General features: G+C 44.0%; 1 protein-coding gene across 5 annotated transcripts in view; it reads right to left on the bottom strand.

Annotated features, from left to right (window-relative positions):
* ARHGEF37 (Rho guanine nucleotide exchange factor 37) overlaps positions 1 to 18,797 on the bottom strand; it is a 70,102-nt gene that overhangs the window by 17,053 nt on the left and 34,252 nt on the right. For all 5 annotated transcript variants that reach the window (XM_083182019.1, XM_083182021.1, XM_083182017.1 and 2 more), the window contains 5 exons: positions 16,497 to 16,601; positions 13,818 to 13,928; positions 5,714 to 6,043; positions 4,490 to 4,618; positions 996 to 1,191 (listed from right to left, as the gene is read on the bottom strand). In XM_083182019.1, coding sequence (XP_083038145.1) covers positions 996 to 1,191; positions 4,490 to 4,618; positions 5,714 to 6,043; positions 13,818 to 13,928; positions 16,497 to 16,601 — 871 coding nt within the window. The remainder of the gene's footprint in view (positions 1 to 995; positions 1,192 to 4,489; positions 4,619 to 5,713; positions 6,044 to 13,817; positions 13,929 to 16,496; positions 16,602 to 18,797) is intronic.

Below are 18,797 nucleotides of genomic sequence, written 5' to 3'. Positions count from 1 at the left end.
GTCCCAAAAGAGACAAGTCACGTAATTTATTATGTGTACCTTGGATACATGCATGGAACAAACAGAAACTAGGCCATTGGATTGAGTGAGAAATACATGGACAAACAAGGGATTTGGGGGAAGTGTTTATTTAATAAAGAACTTTATAATATGGTGTGTGTACTCTCTATTTTAATGTTGTTTTTCCAAGTGTACTACAGGTGCCCGAGAATGTTGGTACTTGTAGTTCTTCATTATGCCCTAGCAGTCTTACTGTGTCCAGTAGTATACCTGTAATGAGCAAGTAATGAACAAGCAATACTAATAATAATAACAACTGAATTATTATGATAATCATACTATTAAACATTTAAATCTTGCTGCAGTCAGAGTGAGTACAAAGAGAATAAAGGTGGCCATAAACTACTGCGATGTATCGCAGCAGTGTATTCTCGTCAGACACTGCCCCCTCCTCCCTCCAGCCCCCCCCCCGTGTATTCTCATCAGACACTGCCCCCTCCTCCCTCCAGCCCCCCCCCCCCCCCCCCCCGATCCTTTCAAATGTATTGCATGCGACCCTGTTCCCCACCGCCGGGAGGGGGGTCGAGTCGGAGGTCGGACCACTGTCTCAGGTCCAATGTGCACGGGACCGCGCATCAGACCCGAGGGGGGACATCCAACACATCCGATTTGCGCCGATTCTTGGCCCGATCCATCGGGATAAGGTAAATTCAGCCCAAATCGGACTAGTGTATGCGCACCTTAATGCATGCCTAATAGTACATAGGTTAGAACTGTAGGAGAGAATTGGGACAGTGTTTGAAAAAGGCAATGTTACAGTGACCGGTCAGTAGACACCAATGTGGATATATTTGATGAGGACAGGTGTACTGTTAGCAAATACAGGACCTGTGTTTTAGTCTGAAAAGGCTTTCTTTTGTTCAAGGTTTTAGTCTGCATACTGCGAAAAAAAGAAGCTATAAAGCCCCAATGTTAGGTCAGTCATTGATCTGTACCTCCTGTGTCAACCAGCCATCTATTTTTATTCCCTTTGGTATCTGCATTTTGGATGACAGCCACCACGGCACCACGACTGAGAGTGAGTTCCATGTCCCGGCTTCCTTTGACGTTGCTCACCACCTGGTAGAGCTTTGTAGGTCCATAGCTTTTTAGCAGCTGCTCAATTTGCCGTTCAAGGGCTGGAGTTTGTTCCTAACATAATCCCAAAGACACAAGTTTCAAGAAGTGAAGACAAAGTGGAAACACAGCTTCAAAGCCTGTATGCACTATTAATGAATCTATTTGTATTACCAAGAAAAGTCTTTTAGCCACAATAGCATTGGGAAATCAGCCAAATCTGAGATGTATCATCACTTGTTATTTGGAGTTAACACATTACAGGAACAACAGAGAAATGAACTGGAGAAACAGGACCCAGGGGAGCCCTTTAAATAACAGGCGGGGTGCACTAGTGAGGATAACACTCATGTTTAATGCTGTACTTAAAAAATAACAATCTGGTTGCAGTCTGTTGCTATTTTTATACAGGTTGAGTATCCCTTATCCAAATAGCCGTTATCCAAAATTTTCCGAAAACCATAGTCTGCAACATGTACTTTTATTTTTCATTATTTTGCTAAAAACCTACTGGGTACATCTGTAACTGGCACTATTGGAGAAATAACATGTAACTGGCACTAAATATGTGCAAGGACATGACTGCTTGGCATTCAAATTCAGTGCATGAGATAGTACAGACTTTGTTTTATGCTTTAAAACCTTGTTTCATGCACAAATAAATTATATTTGTGTGTATTTAAGGTGTTTATACAACATGAATGCAAGATACCTCATTCAAATATAAAAATATTCCATAATTCGGAATAATCTATTATCCAAAATGATTCTGGTCCTGAGCATTTTTGATAAGGGATACTCAACCCGTAGCACCTTTTTCGACAGTGTGCGGTGAACTAGTTTTTTTAACCCCTTGAGTGGTGGGTTTTGCTGGGGCAGGAGAAACCTACCAGGGCAGGTTGTCCTGCCCCAGCAAAACCCACCATAGATCGTAGGAAGCCGCCGCCCCCCCCTCACCTCCGCTCCGGTGTAAGTACGCCGGAGCTCCCCTGCTGCTGCTTCCCCCTGCCGCCTGTCAATCATAACACAGACGGCAGGCTCAGGAGGACTCGGGCGCCTGAACTCTCCAGAGTCCCCCCGAGCCGCGCCGACCATCCCCGAGCCTGCTGCCTACATCACTGATGCATATAGTGAATGGTGGCAGGGGAGCTCTGGGGTACAATCGCCGGAGCGGAGGGGGTGGGGGGACCCCTAAAGGTAGTGCGCCAGTGGTGCTCCGCTGGAGGCACCACTGGCGTGCACCTAATGCAAAGTGGTATGCCAGCGCAGCTGAGCCCAGAAAATTTTCAGGCATACCACCCAAGGGGTTAATGGTCCGATAGGCAACATTAGTTATGGATAGGGATCTTGACACCTGAGTCAGCAGCGAATGGTAGTAGACCCTCCAGAATTACATATGCAAGTCTGTTAGTGGCCATAACATAAGTTCAGTAATAACTGTCCTCCTGCCAGCCACTCACTTTCCCTCCAATGTGACAATAGCGGAGAGTGGAGAGAGATGTTATACGCATGGAAGGGGGGGATGTTACCTACAGGTGTGTGTGCCAGGTCAGCCACTCTTGCACGTAGAGGCCATGCAGTCTACAACTGCCGCTGAGTGGCCCCGACATGTTGACTTGTGGCTCCGCCTTGGTCCACAGCTGCAGTAGGACTGCACTGTGTGGGAGCCTCACCGGAAGATCAGTCAGAAACAAGCAAGTGAGCAATGGAGGAAGAGTTTTAAATAAATGAATATTATCATTAAGGGTGTTGATTAGGATGATTTGGCTTTATTATTAGGGTGAATGTGTTTAATGATAAATGCTTTTAAAGAACTTCGTTTTGATGAGACTGAGGAGCATATTTCTCTATATGCCTCCAAGGTAACCTGATAATTTAGTATTCAACATGTTGCAGGTTGTGGCATCGGATATTATATACTGGAGCAACTCAAGAATGGGTATCTACTCCGAAAATCGACCACTTCCTATTCTACCACTAACTTCTGGTTTTGGTATTGATACGGTGAAAGGGGCGGATTCAATACGAAGGAGCCTGGTTCCAGGAACCAACTCCACCTGAATATAGTGTAGACACTTGCAGACAAACCCCAAACATTTTCAGATTTTGGAGTTTGCTGATTACTAGGAGTCCCCACTGGGCCACGAATAATGAGTGGCCTGTTGCTAAAAACATTCACAAACTAGCGTTTCCGCATATATAATGGGTCCATTACTAAGATGAATATGGACCTGAGGGAGGTAATTAGTCAATTAATGAATAGGAATAAAATTAATTGATGATGTGGGGGGAGGATTAATGATTTATATGAGGAGATTTTGTGATTCCAAATGTATTAATATTGATGAATGGGTTGTTTTGAGGATATCTGAGGGATTGATTAATGATTATGGAATGACACTAGGACCATCACTGGGATTTTCTCTATATTGTAAGGAGTCACAAGGGTGCACTCTGTATTAAATAGTGGGCACTGGGATACTTTCTGTATTGTATATCATTCATTACAGTGCTCCGTGTGTGTGTTTCTTGTTATTAAATAGTTTAAAAATCTAAAATTTGGAACCCCCTCTAGAAACCAGGCCTGGTGAAACTTATGGTGTGTACACATGGTGAGATTTCCTTGCGACTTTACATTGTCAAAATCACATGCAGATCGCATACAGATTGCATGCAGATCGCACAGGTTTTTAACCTTGTGATCCCGATGAGCGGGATAGACAGGGCTGCAATGACAGATCTGCACTATATTGTCCAAATCGCATGCATGTCGGGTGGCTTACCGTGCAATTCGATCCTGATGCGATCAAGCCTAATTGACCGTGTGGATACACCATTAAGATTCGAGTGCTATGCAACCTTTGCTAACTCTGTACTATTTACATATAATTCATACTATCTACATTCGATTTGCACTATATAGTCATTGCTGCACTGTCTATCTGGGTTTCTATTTGACACGGGAGCGCGCATCGGGATCGCAAGGTAAAAAACCTGTGCGATCTGCATATGATTTGCATATGATCTGCATGTGATTTTGATTATATACTCAAAATCTAATGTCAAATCTCACCGTGTGTACACAGCATTAGTTGCATGTGCAGGGACTTCTAAATCTCCCCGCAGTGTCCAAAATCAACATTACGCCCATCCTTAAATCGAGGCCCTGCAATATATCTGCACTGCAGCCCTAGCAGCCCACTAGCAAGTGTTATTTTTATTTTACAACCGTGGAGTGTGTGAGGAAATAGAATTGGGCACGATGACACCAAATTTTAAGTATAGTGTGATAAACCTGACAGATCTAACCAAAAAGAACATGCATCAATAATTTGTTTTATTTGAACATAAAAGGAAACAGGAAGAGGCTCACCTGTACTATTGGCGCTGGCACAGACTCATCAAATATTTTGGTAAATTCATTCATCTGACAAATTGATTGCTGGACACTGTCTTCCACCCACCTCCTGAATTGGGCCTCAGGAACCTCGCTATGAGGCATCTATTAAGATAGGCAGCAAGGTTTCATATTTATTTTAACATCAGTGGTAAAAGCTTGGAATTTTTAAACAACTGTTCAAAATGTCTGTACAATATTCTACATCACAATGACATAGCAGTAAGAGACATTTCTACATATACCTGCACTAAAAACAAACCTTAAAACAGAAACAGGTCTATCAAATATAGGGGCACCAAGCTGGATCCCCCCCACCAAAAAAAAAAAAAAATCCTGAAAACTTCAGTTATATCATGAATTTGATGAACCCTGCTGGAGAGAAAACAAGTTTTTGGGTCAAGAACCTTCCAAAATATATGTTTGGGTAGATATGTTATCCATACAAGGACCATGGTTTTTATATCATGGTATGCCCCCTTTCTCAATATCTGGAACGGCGGCACTTATCTAACTGTATACCAGCTCTGACAAGCCTCCCTGCAACAATAGGGGGTGAAGAGAGAGCACACTTCTGTAGAAGAAATTTCTGGGCCAGTGTAAACACCTCAGTTAGCCAAGCACCGCCATTTCCTTGGGGGCAGCGAGTCTTTTCAATATCAACAAATACAGAGCAGAATAGCATCTGGTATACATGGCAGGGACAGTTTCAGTGGCTGAAAATTTAAAACTTTGTGGGAGATTTATCAAAGAATGGTGAGAAATAAAAAGTACCAACCAATTTACATGCATTTGTAAAATGAGTGTACTGTAAAATGACAGATATAAGCCCATTGGTTAGTTCTGTATCTCTTTCCAAGCTTGGATAAAGCAGCCCCTTTGTTGTAGTATCTCACAGTGTTGTGTCAGATCCACAAAGTATAAAAGAAGGAAACCCCCTCTACTACACATTTCAGACAACAGCAACCAGGCTGACAGGAATGTACCAGAGCAGCATGAGGGGTGTGGTATAGCGGTCAGACAGTCGGGATTCCGATGGTCAGTATACCGACATCGGAATCCCGACTGCTTGTAATCCGACTGGGGTAAATATTCAGCACATGTTTCTTGCATTAATGTTTGTAATCCTCACATTTTGTAAATATTCTTAGCAATTGCATTAATAAAAGATAAAGAAACTAAATACGTTGATTACTGTACCTGTAAAGCTTGTGTTTCTGCTGCGCGAAGCCCTTGGACAGCCAAATCAGTTTGCAGGGCTATAAAGTTTAGCAAAATCTTATGAAGCCACTGTAAGGACAGGGAGATGCAACCAGGCAGCTCAGAGAGTAGCACAGAATGGATAGCCTTGTAGTTTTTTACAATAACCTCCTCCTCCAATCCCATTCTGCCAGTCTCACTGTACTGTTCCTCAAGGTTCTCATAGTCCAACAGTTTGTCCATTCTCTTTCGGATCAGATTTTTTGGCCCCTTCAAGCACTCAGAAAGGCTACAAAGAGGCTGCAGGACCAATAGTTGCATCCGCCTCTTCTGCAATTAGAAAGTGTCATCAGAACGTATAGCTTACAATACATATGCAATATTTATAACTACAGTACAGATGTAGCCTCGCCCATCTTTTCCGCCAATCGCCACGTGCATGTAATTCACTCCCACGACTCATTGAGCGTCAATGTTGCAACATGGGGATACCGGGCAACGGGTGTGAATTTACGGTGCCAAATGGGAACAAATGGTGGTGATCAGGCAACGATGAGCACCGATGCATATGTAGGTACACAAAGAAATGTGAAAACTTCTCTCTCATATATATCTCATATATGGCCTCTTACCATCTAACTCTTTCTGACCCCTGTCCCTTAGAGACAGGAAGGGCCATGAGGAGATTAATGAGTGGCAGACAGGTGTCTTTCCCCACCCTCAAACTACCCCATTCCCCCAACTGTCTTTCTCATCTCTGCCCCACCTTTATACTCTTCCCCATGTGTCTTTCATGTCTTCTCTCTTCCTTCCCTCTATCTTTTATCTGTGACCTCTCCTCTTCTCTCTCATCAATGGAAAAGGGGGATTTGAGACTGCGCTTGCTAAATGATGTGCAACAGGTGTCTCTAAAATATTTAATTAAAATATTCACATATATTATCACATAAAATACATTAGGAAAAAATTACAATATAAAAGAAATGGTGGATACCACAAATAGATGGAGAGCAGGAATAGTCACCCACAGTCTGGTCGTGATATGTCCTGTGTCCGTTCCTATGACACCTCCAGGTAATTGTCCCGTATAGAATGAGGGTGATGAAATGCTGGGAAAGATGAGGTAATCGGACCAGGGAGCTCCTGATGTTGGGGGTGCTCAACCTGGTGGGCTGGATGTTGTTGCCACTTCAATATCCTTGGCTGGAAATGCAGATGTCCAAACCAGGGAGCTCCAGATGTTGGGGGGTGCTCTACCTGGTGGGCTTGATGTTGTTGCCACTTGGATCTCTTTGCAGAGGGGTGTCAGTCTCCTGACCAGGGAGCTCCTGATGGTGTGCGGTGCTCTACCTGGTGGGCTTGATGGTTAGCCAAGGGGATGATTCCTGGAGGTTGGTCCGGTTACAGGACAGTGGATGGAGAGTCTGTAGATTTAGGGGTGAACCTGCTCCCCTACACCAACGCGTTTCGCTTAAAGCTTTATGAAGGTGATGTCTGTGGTGTTCACTGACTGGGTTTATATACCCTCAGGAGGAGGGGGAAACAATTTGCACCTGTTGCACATTAATTACATATACTACTATAATAGGATAATAGGTTGATCCCTAGGTTATTGTGAATAGGAGACAAAGCTGAACCTTCTCATACTTTTTACTTCAAAAAACGAGTGTTTTAGCGCAAGTATAATCATAAAGAAGAAAAACATTTAATTTACTTACTGAAGTCCGTTTCCGGATATCCGGTAACGTCACTTCCGCTTTGGTGAACCGCATATGCGCTCCACCAATACAGTTTCCTCGCAATGCAGTATACTGGCGATTCTCGCCCTTTTCAAAGATGGCCGGAACTGCACTTCCGGGTATGTTGCCACGCAACTGACTGTTGTTGCTAGCATAATTAGTGGTGCAGATCCTTACCAGCCAGGGGACCGAAGCCCACATAATTAAGGTTCCTATATTTTAGTGGAACATTCGTGGAGCGCACATGTGATTTTACAGTATCCATGGTAATACAGAGCATTTATAAACAAAATATAGATAAAATAAATGCATTTAGAAAGTGTCCAGTAATTATAGCGGATGGATATATTTATTCTTGGGTGTATTTACATATAAGCAGAGATATATTTTTAAATAGGACAGATACATTAGGAGTAAAAATAATAATAATAAATAATAAAAGCAATATACATAATACATATATAGATTATAACTAGTGTTGAGTAATAATAGTAATACACAATGTACATTAATATAGTAGCTATAAATTGATATGGTCGACTCAGTCGACATACTGGTCTCGTGTAGACACTTAGGTTCCATTTTTTTTTTTTTTTTTTTTAATTTATGTAAACTCATCCATTACTGTTATCGAAACACTTACCCCTATTACCCACTTGATAAGTGGAGAACGTATGTGTATATCCTACAATAATATTATTATAAAGAATCGATAACTCGACATTAAGTATATACTCTCGAATTGTACTCATGCACTGTTGAAAAAATATCCCCCCTCTCCCCTCCTTCCTTCTCTGTACCATCCATCTGCTCTCCACCATACAGTCCCCCCTTGATAAATCCAAGAACGAAAAAAGTTCTGAGGAGTACCATCTCCAGCTCACAGAGGAATTTAGTTTTCTGATTATTATCACAATAGAGTTCTTTATGTATTGCCTAATTAGGGCTCAAATTGTATGAACATCTGCACATCTCCTTATTAAACAATGTAAAGACTAATCAGGGGACATATCCCCCAAAAAATCAAAAATCTCTCCAAAAAAACTAAAAAAAAACAAAAAACGAAAAAATGGAACCTAAGTGTCTACACGAGACCAGTATGCATAGGCGTGCGCACGGGGGGTGCCAGGGGTGCACAGGCACCTCCTAATGCCCGCCGGCACCCCCCACGCGATTGCACGCAAAATGCGCAGCAGCACCGTTAGCCAGCGGCGGTCAGGACAGCCTTACTTGCCTGCCGCTGCCGCCGCCGATCTCCAGCCCGCAGTGCAAAAATAACACGGCGGTCGGGTGACTAGGAAGAGCTGGCTGTGGGTTCCATTCAAGATAGCCCCCGGCCCGCCTCTATAGATGTCACACGCTAGCGTGACATGGTGACGCCACAGCGCACGCCCGTCGTCCTGGCCGCACTCCTGTTCTCCTGGCCGCGCTCCTGTCATCCTGCCCACGCTCTCCTCCCCTCCAGTGCTGCCTCAGAGAGCCAGCCCAGCAGCACGGTGACGCGCCCTGGCAGAGGCAGTGTATGATATCCACGCTTATCCCCCGCTGGCTGCCGCCGCCGATACCCTGCCCCCCCAAGGGACAGGGGTAGGAAACCTTTAGTAAAGCAGATCGGGTAATGGTCTGAAAGACAAACTTTTAGAGACAGCGCAACTGCATGTTGAATTTGCCGCTGTCTGAACTAATCACTGCTCGCAGTCACTCCTGATTGGCTGTGAGCTGTGATTTGCTTCAGGAGAGCGGCAAATTCAAAATGCCGCAGCTCTGTCTCTACAAGTTTGTCTTCCAGCCAAGTCCCCAATCTGCTTGACTCGAGTCCTAGGAGCAGCAGTCTCCTGCATCTCAGGAGCTTTGTATATGGATCCATGGTCTCCTGCCAAGCCTGTCATTGAGACACCAGTCCCATTTTGTCCACCTCCTGATGGTGGCCCTGCAGCAGCACGCCCGGCGCCCCCCCCCCCTTCCACTCCCTCTATTGTCCCATGATTAAATGGACCCCCCTGCTCCAACATGTGCTGCCCAGAAGTAAGGCGATAGTCCAGAGGCATCTCGTAATCCCGCACCTGTGAAGCAGAGAGGAGCCGTGACGCCTGAGGAGCAGCATGGGACAGAAGAAGAAAGAAGGAGGGTAAGTTTGTAATTGCTTTATGAGTCAGAAGGGGGTTATAGGGTGTGTCACATAACGTGTAATGGCATTGCGGTGTGCCTCATAATGTGTAATGGTATTGTGGTGTGTCACATAATGTGTAATGGGCTTTGCGGTGTGTCGCATAATGTGTAATGGGCTTTGCAGTGTGTCGCGTAATGGGCATTGCCGTGTATCGCATAATGTGTAATGGGCATTGCGGTGTATCGCATAATGTGTAATGGGCATTGCGGTGTGTCGCGTAATGTGTAATGGGCATTGCGGTGTGTCGCATAATGTGTAATGGGCTTTGCAGTGTGTCGCGTAATGGGCATTGCCGTGTATCGCATAATGTGTAATGGGCATTGCGGTGTATCGCATAATGTGTAATGGGCATTGCGGTGTGTCGCGTAATGTGTAATGGGCATTGCGGTGTGTCGCGTAATGTGTAATGGGCATTGCGGTGTGTCGCATAATGTGTAATGGGCATTGCGGTGTGTCGCATAATGTGTAATGGGCATTGCGGTGTGTCGCATAATGTGTAATGGGCATTGCGGTGTGTCGCATAATGTGTAATGGGCATTGCGGTGTGTCGCATAATGTGTAATGGGCATTGCGGTGTGTCGCATAATGTGTAATGGGCATTGCGGTGTTGCATAATGTGTAATGGGCATTGCGGTGTGTTGCATAATGTGTAATTGGCATTGCGGCGTGTCACATAATGTGTAATGGGCATTGCAGCGTGTCGCATAATGTGTAATGGGCATTGCGGTGTGTCACATAATGTGTAATGGGCATTGCGGTGTGCCGTGTAATGGGCATTGCGGTGTGTCACATAATGTGTAATGGGCATTGCGGTGTGTCACATAATGTGTAATGGGCATTGCGGTGTGTCACATAATGTGTAATGGGCATTGCAGTGTGTCGTGTAATGTGTAATGGGCATTGCAGTGTGTCGTGTAATGGGCATTGCGGTGTGTCACACAATGTGTAATGGGCATTGCGATGTGTCACACAATGTGTAATGGGCATTGCAGTGTGTCACACAATGTGTAATGGGCATTGCGGTGTGTCACACAATGTGTAATGGGCATTGCGGTGTGTCACACAATGTGTAATGGGCATTGCGGTGTGTCACACAATGTGTAATGGGCATTGCGATGTGTCACACAATGTGTAATGGGCATTGCAGTGTGTCACACAATGTGTAATGGGCATTGCGGTGTGTCACACAATGTGTAATGGGCATTTCCCTTTTTTAGAATGTGTGCGTTCTTTATTTTTAAAATATCTTTTGGAGAGGCACATTTTTACCCCCCCCCGCTTCCACTCCCTCTATTGTCCCATGATTAAATGGACCCCCCTGCTCCAACATGTGCTGCCCAGAAGTAAGGCGATAGTCCAGAGGCATCTCGTAATCCCGCACCTGTGAAGCAGAGAGGAGCTGTGACGCCTGAGGAGCAGCATGGGACAGAAGAAGAAAGAAGGAGGGTAAGTTTGTAATTGCTTTATGAGTCAGAAGGGGGTTATAGGGTGTGTCACATAACGTGTAATGGCATTGCGGTGTGCCTCATAATGTGTAATGGTATTGTGGTGTGTCACATAATGTGTAATGGGCTTTGCGGTGTGTCGCATAATGTGTAATGGGCTTTGCAGTGTGTCGCGTAATGTGTAATGGGCATTGCGGTGTGTCACACAATGTGTAATGGGCATTGCGGTGTGTCACACAATGTGTAATGGGCATTGCGGTGTGTCACACAATGTGTAATGGGCATTTCCCTTTTTTAGAATGTGTGCGTTCTTTATTTTTAAAATATCTTTTGGAGAGGCACATTTTTACTGTTCCCAATACTGGGGTGCACTGTTAGAGACCAGAGTTGGGGGGGGCCATTATAAATTTTTGCTATGGGGCCCACAAAGTTCTAGTTACGCCTCTGAAGGAGGGTACTCTGGGTGTGGGTTAGGATTACTGTTACACACTTAGAAATTATGTGTATTTCTTTTCTATTCCAAGCATGATGGACACGCCCAGTAGGCGGTGATAGACACGCCCAGTAGGCGGTAATAGAAATGCCCCTCCAATTGTGCACCCACTAATAAAATGGGCTGCGCACGCCTATGCCAGTATGTCGACTGAGTCGACCATATCAATTTATAGCTACTATATTAATGTACATTGTGTATTACTATTATTACTCAACACTAGTTATAATCTATATATGTATATTGCTTTTATTATTTATTATTATTATTTTTACTCCTAATGTATCTGTCCTACTTAAAAATATATCTCTGCTTATATGTAAATACACCCAAGAATAAATATATCCATCCGCTATAATTACTGGACACTTTCTAAATGCATTTATTTTATCTATATTTTGTTTATAAATGCTCTGTATTACCATGGATACTGTAAAATCACATGTGCGCTCCACGAATGTTCCACTAAAATATAGGAACCTTAATTATGTGGGCTTCGGTCCCCTGGCTGGTAAGGATCTGCACCACTAATTATGCTAGCAACAACAGTCAGTTGCGTGGCAACATACCCGGAAGTGCAGTTCCGGCCATCTTTGAAAAGGGCGAGAATCTCCAGTATACTGCATTGCGAGGAAACTGTATTGGTGGAGCGCATATGCGGTTCACCAAAGCGGAAGTGACGTTACCGGATATCCGGAAACGGACTTCAGTAAGTAAATTAAATGTTTTTCTTCTTTATGATTATACTTGCGCTAAAACACTCGTTTTTTGAAGTAAAAAGTATGAGAAGGTTCAGCTTTGTCTCCTATTCACAATAACCTAGGGATCAACCTATTATCCTATTATAGTAGTATATGTAATTAATGTGCAACAGGTGCAAATTGTTTCCCCCTCCTCCTGAGGGTATATAAACCCAGTCAGTGAACACCACAGACATCACCTTGATAAAGCTCTAAGCGAAACGCGTTGGTGTAGGGGAGCAGGTTCACCCCTAAATCTACAGACTCTCCATCCACTGTCCTGTAACCGGACCAACCTCCAGGAATCATCCCCTTGGCTAACCATCAAGCCCACCAGGTAGAGCACCGCACACCATCAGGAGCTCCCTGGTCAGGAGACTGACACCCCTCTGCAAAGAGATCCAAGTGGCAACAACATCAAGCCCACCAGGTAGAGCACCCCCCAACATCTGGAGCTCCCTGGTTTGGACATCTGCATTTCCAGCCAAGGATATTGAAGTGGCAACAACATCCAGCCCACCAGGTTGAGCACCCCCAACATCAGGGGCTCCCTGGTCCGATTACCTCATCTTTCCCAGCATTTCATCACCCTCATTCTATACGGGACAATTACCTGGAGGTGTCATAGGAACGGACACAGGACATATCACGACCAGACTGTGGGTGACTATTCCTGCTCTCCATCTATTTGTGGTATCCACCATTTCTTTTATATTGTAATTTTTTCCTAATGTATTTTATGTGATAATATATGTGAATATTTTAATTAAATATTTTAGAGACACCTGTTGCACATCATTTAGCAAGCGCAGTCTCAAATCCCCCTTTTCCACTGTCTATTTTTTTGGGCTAGACTTCCCAAACCCAGAGACTGCTGCTCAAGCAAAGCAGCTCTGCTCAGGCGCCCCTCGGGCCACTTCTTAGTGACCCTACCCCCCCCCTTTTCTCTCTCATCAATGCCCCACTCTACCTGTAATCGGTTACATCATAGGCAGATTATGCTTTGATCTGGCAAAGATTATGTTTTTGTATGTTTAATTTATTTTTAATCTGTCATTATAAATCTCATTTATGCATTATGAAACACCCACTTTATGATTTATTGTAGCTCTGTACCATTGATTCTAGATTGACATAAGCCATTAAGTCTCTGATAATTTTATGGGGAAATTAAGACATCCCACATGCTTTTCAGAACAGTCTTTCCCAAATATTGGTGTTAGTGGTCACATCAGTGAAAAGAAAGGATTGATGTATACAGCAATACAGTAGGGATCAAGTGATCGTTGGACAGTCCCATGGCAGTTATTGAATTGGTTGCTGTAGGACAGTGTTCATAAATGGAGGAATAAATGGTTTAGCAAACATTTATTGGCTAAACAGGATAGCACTGAGAATTGTGGGCGAACTCATGAATTTTGACAGGTTTGTACAAAAGGTTTTAAAGCGAATTATGAGGAACCTATTTTCTTCTCATCAATTGAATAATTGATCATTCTGAGCATCAAAGCACTTACAAACACTGTGAAGATATTGTTGCAGAGTTCCTGTGAGAAGCCTTGGAACGGATGGACTGTTTCCTGCAGGTACTCAAGTGGATATGTCTGGGGCTGTATAAGGACAAATTCCTGTCAGGGAGAAAATACATTTTTATAAAAATGACATGTATAGGTTACTGACTATTCAGCTGCAGGAAGTGGACAGAGAAAGCCAGGAAATCATGAGGTAATGTGTCTGGCTGCTCACCATTAAGCATATGGTATAGGAAATTACATACAGCACAAATATACTGTATATGTTTATATAGTTTGAATAACACTAGAATCCTAGTTACTGCAAGCATGACTGCATACAAACATCCGGTATACTGAAGAAATTACTTATTTATCCATAATCACCCTAAGGTTACATCTGCCAATATACGCAAAAATGGGTGAAGCCCCACCCAGTACAGAATCATGGCAGGTCAGATGAATAAGCAGATGCATGCTGGGTAATTGAATCACTGTAATATAGCCAGCAAAGCAAAAATGGATTCATCATGAGCCTCCGATGGTCCCCTAGCCTGCTATAAAAGTAACATCTTACTGCTAAGTCACACAACTACCGTAGATACATCTATGCTGCAATCAATGCAGTGAGGCTAAATGAGCTTTAAATGAACAAAATAATGAGAATATGGAAATAAAATGATGGTGAGAGAATACAAAGAATATACAGTACTAGCTGAGCCACCTGGTGTTGCCCAGGAAAACTTTTTTTTTTTTTAATTTCTAAAATTGCTGTAAAATATAGTCATATGCTGTGCCAAAAGGGCCAAGATTGTTATTTGTTAAAACCTCCACCATAATGTTATAGAATGTGTTTGCATTGATACGAAGTGACAGCAATGAAATCAGGTGTGGTGTTGTTGTTTGAAACACACCGCTCCTGACTTGATAGCTTGTGTGTGTTGAATAATTCCACATCCACTCCTGAGATTTAGCACCTATGATGCGTTTTTTTTGTGTGTGTGTTGTACTGTTTTGTGTGTTGTACTGTTTTGTGTGTTGTACTGTTTTGTGTGTGTAGGTGCGTGTTGTACTCTGCGTGGTGTGTTATGTATGTGTATGTGTTGTGTGAGGTGCGCTACGTATATATGTGTGCTGTGTGTATCTGTGCAATGTTTAAGTGTGTGTGTTGGTGTGTGTTGTAGTGAATGTGGGTGTGTGTTGTACTGCGTTATGTGTGTGTGTTGTATTGTGTGTATCTGTCCAATGTGTAAGGTGCGCTACGTATATATGTGTGTGTGGTGTGCATATGTGGTGTACTGTGTGCCTGTGTACAATATGTAAGTATGTGTGTGTGTGTATAATGTGTGGTATATGTATATCATCAATTATTCATAATTGTTTAAATCCTCCATCATAATGTTGGAAAGTGTTTGCATTCATACAAAAGGTGTAATGGTTAGCATTACTGTCTCAGAGCACTGAGGTCATGGATTCGATTCCTTCCATGGCCCTAACTGTGTGGAGTTTGTATATGCTCCCTGTACTTGCATGGGTTTACTCTGGGTACTCAGGTTTCCTCCCACATTACAAAAAATATACTGGTAGGTCAATTGGCTTACAACCAAATTAACCCTAGAATGTCTGTGTGTGCGTGTACATGTGGTAGGGAATATATATTGTAAGCTCCACTGGGGCAGGGACTGATGTGAATGTTCAAATATTCTATGTAAAGTGCTGTGGAATATGTGTGCGCTATATAAGAAACTGTTAATAAATAAATAAATAAATACTCAGTGACAGCAATGAAATCAGGTGTGGTGTTGTTCCTTCGTCATCTCCCAGATTGTCGATCTTTTTCCCAGATTATCCTAAAAACAGCTTTGAGATGCACACCACCAGGTCCAGAGGTACCTTGTTGCCAAATTTGGCAGCTCTGAGTGTCACAGTGTCTCCACAATACGACAGACACGCACACACACTCTTCAAATCATTATATAGATAACCCCTCTATTGCTCTAGGGAGTCATGATACAGTGCATACACACTGACCAACATCACCCGCCCCCGCTCCATACATACAGTCATTGACTAGATAGTCCAGATTGAGCTGCATGTACAGATGAGGGGGGGGGGCATTAAAGCACGGGAGTGCACAACGTTAACAACATTGTGCGTACAGACTGGACAATTTGCACTATGCATCGTCAACGGTACTTATGTAGTATCTGGGCTGCCGATTTCTAAATCGGGTACATCGCATCGCATCGCATGCGACCATCGGATGCGATGCGATGCGATGACCCGATTTTTCCATAGGAATCAATGTTAAAATGGACTGAGTCCATTTTAACATGGAATTCAATGGGAAAAATGGGTCCTTTTCATACCCCTACTATCCAAGTGGGCATGGAGCTGGATATAAACCTGTGGCGAGCGTAGCGAGCCACCGAGCCCGAAGCGTGGCGAGCGTAGCGAGCCCCGCGAGGGGACACAGAATACCGTCCCCTCGCGGGGCTCGCTTCGCTCGCCACGCATCTGATTGTATGCCTTAACTTAAGGCATACAATCAAAAAATCGGCAGCCCAGATACTACATAAGTACCTCGTCAACAATATAGATATCATCCATTTATCGCCAAGTGTGGACCCAGCTTTACGCAGTGAAATTTGGACTGTATTATTTCAATACGCCAACAAGGCTTACCTGTACATTCTTCACATAAGATACAACATTTTCTTCCACCTGGTTAACAGCTGCTGCCAGTCTCTGAAACCTCTCAGCCAGGCTATCAAACTCCTTGTCTTCTTTCTGCCAAGGAAGACAGCTCATTACTATCAAGGCAACTCAGAACATTCAAACAGTGATAGGCGACCTTTGGCATGAAAGACATCAATTAACCCTTTGAGTGCTGAGTGAATGTGTGAAAATACCTGTGAAAATTGGCAAGCAAACATTTTTATTCATCATGATGACTTGTAATGTTTACCTTATACAGGAAATATAATCTTTTTTTAAAACAACATTTATTATTTTAATTTATATAACAAATGTGAGCAACGCTGGCACTTTTAACAGGTATTTGGCACATCTCCCACAGAGATGTTGGCACTCAGAGGGTTAATTACATTAGTAATAACAATTACCATATATCGGAGTTCTGTATATACCTAGATAAGCCTCCACAGGGATGTTTTTTTACCCAGGACATCCTGTATTATTTGTCATTGGAATCTAGAATGTGTTGTTTGTCAAGGCACATACACACTGGGTGAATTTGAGCTGAAAGCCGCTCAAACTTATGCCCCTTTCAGACCGCACTAAAAAAACGGTATTTTGCCGATTTTTAACTGTTTTGCAACGGTAATCTGTGCGGTCTGAAAGGTGCAAAGTGATTTTACCGTTTCCAAAAAAAACGGTTTTTGGAAATGGTAAAAAAGCAGACCCTTCAGACCCTTTTTTTTTGGTGTCAAAACGGATCTGAAACGGGATTCCTACCCCCTCCCCCCTGGGCAGCGCAGGGAATAATCGCGCTGGGGGCAGGGGGTCCCTACAGTGTATGTTATATCAGTGGCAGGGTCCCTGCAGCTACTAGTTCCCATTCACTGCAGGGACCCCGCCACTGATATAACATACACTGTAGGGACCCCCTGCGCTGCGCTGCCCAGGTAGGATCCATGCTGTGGGGCTGGAGGACCCCCGGGCAGCCTCTCTCCCCCCTCACCCCGGTGACAGCTGTAGGAAGCCGGGTCTACAGGGGGGCTGCGGCTTGGCGATGGGTGCGCTGGGGGGCTCCTTCTCAGTGGGGGCTGCGGGGACGGGCAGGGCGCTGTGCTTGCTGGACAGAGACCCCACCAGCCCGGACACTGCCACTCTCACCTTACTGATCATCCTTGGATGAGGTGAGGACACACCGGATCCCTGTCAGGGACATTCAGCAGCTGTGAACAGGGGAGTACGCAGCAGCTGCCGGTGCTATCTGCAAGGACATCCGAGCCGCGGTCATGCACAGGTGTGCTCAGCCCCTCCGCACAGTGCTGCTGCTGCATGTGGGACACCCGGATATGTTCCTTCGGGCTAATGAGGGTGAGTCTTCCTGGCAGGTTGACACGCACCCAGTTGTGTTAACAAGACGCTGCTGCCCTACCCACGTCCCGCAAAACTGATTAATTTATTGGGGGGGAGGGGCTGCCCAGCCTCCCCCTAATTAATTAATCAGCTGTGCGGGAGGACCTGCGGGCAGCCTCTCTCCCCCTGAATGTGAGCCGTTTTCACTATCGCTTTCACACCACAAACCTGCTTTAGACCAGTTATTTAGATGCTGTGTGAAAGGGGGTAAACTTCCTCTGACCCGTTTAAAAAAAAGTTTTAAATACCTGGTCTAAAGCAGGTTTTGCGGTCTGAAAGCAGCATTAGTGTGTAAGCCGCCCAGTGTGTATGGCCTGTTAATGAGCAGTGAGTGGTGATGCACGCTCCCGCATCATCGCCGTGAAAGCCGCTCATCTGCTGGTATTACTGACAGCGCCGGGCACAACAGCTATCGTTGTCCATACATGTTGGGCATAATCACCCAGTGTGTATGCACCTTAAGATTTCAGGTGCACTTAGATTAAACACATAAGACATTGCAGGGACCGAGTACCATTAGGCTGATGTTTACACTATCTAACACTAATAGGAAAGTGCTCTCTGAAACAAGCTGAAAATTAATGAAGCTGCATGTAGATTGCAAACTAATAACTTGGATTACTACTTCATTATAATTATAATTGATATTTTTAATATTATAACGGCATGGGTGAAAAATTACTAAAGAAATTGAGAAACTTTTGCCAGAAAATGATTTAAAACATGTGGATTTGTGTAGGTGAAAAAATGGTATTTTAATTGAATAGGGCATATCGAAATCTGCCCTAGAAAAAGGGTGCCTAGGCAAAATATCTGCGCCAATTGAACACCCCCGCCCCTTTAGCCGTCAAGCTTTCTTAAATAAAGGCAGTAGCATTA

The sequence above is a fragment of the Crinia signifera genome, chromosome 4, assembly GCF_055691185.1.
Source record: "Crinia signifera chromosome 4, ASM5569118v1, whole genome shotgun sequence".
In the NCBI taxonomy this organism is placed as follows: Eukaryota; Metazoa; Chordata; class Amphibia; order Anura; family Myobatrachidae; genus Crinia; species Crinia signifera.
This window is presented reverse-complemented; position numbering and strand designations above follow the sequence as displayed.